Below are 2500 nucleotides of genomic sequence, written 5' to 3' on the forward strand. Positions count from 1 at the left end.
TAAAAGTACAGGGAAAAGGAGGGGGAGGAAACAGAGGAGGACCAGGAAATGGAGGAGGAAGTGGAAGAGGACGAGGAAGAAAAAGAGGATGAAAAGGAAGAGGAAGAGGAAGGAGAGGAAGAAGCAGAGGAGGAGGAGGAGGAAGACGAATAGGAAGCAGAGTAGGAGTAGGAGGAGGAAGAGGAAGCAGAGTAGGAGGAGGAGGAAGAGGAAGAAGAGGAGGAAGCAAAGGAGGAGGAGGAGGAGGAAGAGGTGGTGGAGGAGAAGGTCAGCAAGGACAAGGGCGAGACGGAGGAGGAGAAAAGGGGAGGGGTGATGGCCCACGGCGGGAAGACGGTTGATGATAGTGAAGGTTGAGGGTGACGCAAGGGTACTGGTGGCTGTCGCAGGCGGATGTCGCTAATAATGCTTGGTTTTCGTGGTCGTGTGGGCTGCATTGTGACAGCATATGCTTGATGACACGGTGCATGACGACCAGTACATGGCGCGTGTGCTTGGTGTTGTGAAGAGGACAATGTGAGGGGCAGTCAAGGCTGACCCTGACTGCGGGAGCACAACCATGATCAGTTAGAGGAACTGGTCGAGGGGGACTGTCTTCTGTGGCCTCATGGCTGTTTGAGGACGAGTGTTTATTCGTGTGTATATGTGCACATGCGTCTGGTGTAAGTACTCATGTAGGTGCACATGTATACCTAAAGAAAGTGTGTGCGCATACGTGCATGTAACTCCTGACGCCTGCAGATGATCGTCTTTCACACAGATAGGAGGTTCGAGGTGGCTCTAGCCTGCCCATCTCGCTGCCGTCGCACAGCTGGGGTCCCCAGCATGACAGCCGGTCTCCAACCCCAGCTGGCCAAGGAACAAAGTCATGTGAAGTACTTGAATTCAAGAATCTATCATACTTTTTTTTGTATGTACACATGCAGAGAATACTCATAAAACTACAGTATTCACATTTGGTGTCTAGCAAGGCACTTATACTAGGACACTACTTGTGCGATCTACGTTTGTTTCATCTTTTAATATAATGTACAAAAATGTTCGTGTTAGTTTGTTTCTTTTACAACTAGTATCTCAATCTGAACAGTTGCCATTATGTCTAACAGCCTCTCCGACAGTGTAACAATAGTTATGAACCTAACAGTTGTTACCTATGAAGCTGTTACATGTTTGCCCTTTCTCTCGTTCTAACAGGTGTTACGATCCATAACAGCTGCTACTCCTCCTGACAGGTGACAGTTGAAGGTTTGATTGCACCTGGCTTGCTCCACCTTAGGAAGCTCCAGGCGACCTCAGCGCCACCTGTCCCTCCGACGGGCGTCTTGGCGGACCTTGTCGATCAGGGTTCTGAGGGTGGCCATAGCGTCGTCCAAGCCCTCGCCCGTGAGTGCACACACGGGCGCCACAGCCCACACCACGCCATGCGCCTCGCCCAGACCCAGACTCATGGCCACCTCTTGGGCTGTGCGGGCGTGAATCTGGTCCTGCGGGAGACAGAAAAAAAGAGGAAATTAGTCATTGGTATATTGCAAAATAAGACTAGCCTTACTACCTAAATCATCCTGTTCTATGACCTCGACAATGAAGTCATCAAAAGCTTAAAAGCATTCCCAGTCCTCGCCCAATTTCTTACATGAAAGATCTCGACACAAAAAAAAAAGTTCCGTTAGCGTCGCGCCGATCGTCAAGGAAGCGCCATCGACAAAGACCCAACAAAAGGTCTGCAGCCCGAGATCATCCGTGCCCCCCCCCTACCCCCACCCCTCCCCCTTCACCACCCACGGCCACGTCTCCTCTGCCAGATCACACGTAACAACACGACAATGGCCCAAGGACTGGAACTTGAGCGACTCCTCTCTGGCCGACGGGGAAGGAATCACGCGCAGAGGGACGCGACCCGGACGTCTGCGCGCTGGTGCTCCTTCAAAGGCATTCCTCCTTTATCGTTATGGGGGTTTATTATCCCATTCACTCCTGCCGCTGCGTCGCGAAGGATGCAACTCGCGCGTGTTAAGTGTGCCAGTTTAGTAACCCCAGATGCGCCCTTGCCTCCTTCAATCTCATCCTATCACGACCTCATTGCAAATTATCAATCATCCACGGGAAGACCAATGAATATCTCACCTCCCGTATTAATAATATACTATCACAACCATATAAACACCCAATGCACTTGAGGGGCGGTGGGGGTGGGTGGGGGGGGGGGAGCGGAGGCATACCACAGCTCACGTCCATCAAGATTGAGACGAAGGATAAGGACGGAAGAATGTTTAGATCCCTTTTAGTCTTCCTCCACTTGAGATGCCGTCGCCCCCCCCACCCCCCACCCCCCAATCCCCTATCTGGCTGTATCTCGTCGGGCGATAATGGGACTTGTGCAACTGCAATAGATCTGCCATCTAAGGCCATTCCGGTTCGGGTTAAATGGAGGGGATCATTTTACCGTCAACAGCTTCACAAAAAAAAGTCTGCTCTATCTCTCATCACCTCGTCGGGGACT

The 2500-nt window shown here is 51.5% G+C and overlaps 1 protein-coding gene across 3 annotated transcripts in view; it reads right to left on the minus strand.

Annotated features, from left to right (window-relative positions):
- Positions 1–2500, minus strand: part of LOC122264788 (ADP-ribosylation factor-like protein 4C) — a 51063-nt gene that overhangs the window by 1150 nt on the left and 47413 nt on the right. For all 3 annotated transcript variants that reach the window (XM_086547621.1, XM_043033847.2, XM_043033846.2), the window contains exon 5: positions 1–1484. This exon is cut by the window's left edge and continues 1150 nt beyond it. In XM_086547621.1, the coding sequence (XP_086403747.1) occupies positions 1293–1484 (192 nt within the window). In that variant the 3' untranslated portion in view covers positions 1–1292. The remainder of the gene's footprint in view (positions 1485–2500) is intronic.

Source organism: Penaeus japonicus, unplaced genomic scaffold, assembly GCF_977035675.1.
Source record: "Penaeus japonicus unplaced genomic scaffold, GWHDUDI00000001_assembly GWHDUDI00000002, whole genome shotgun sequence".
Lineage (NCBI taxonomy): Eukaryota > Metazoa > Arthropoda > Malacostraca > Decapoda > Penaeidae > Penaeus > Penaeus japonicus.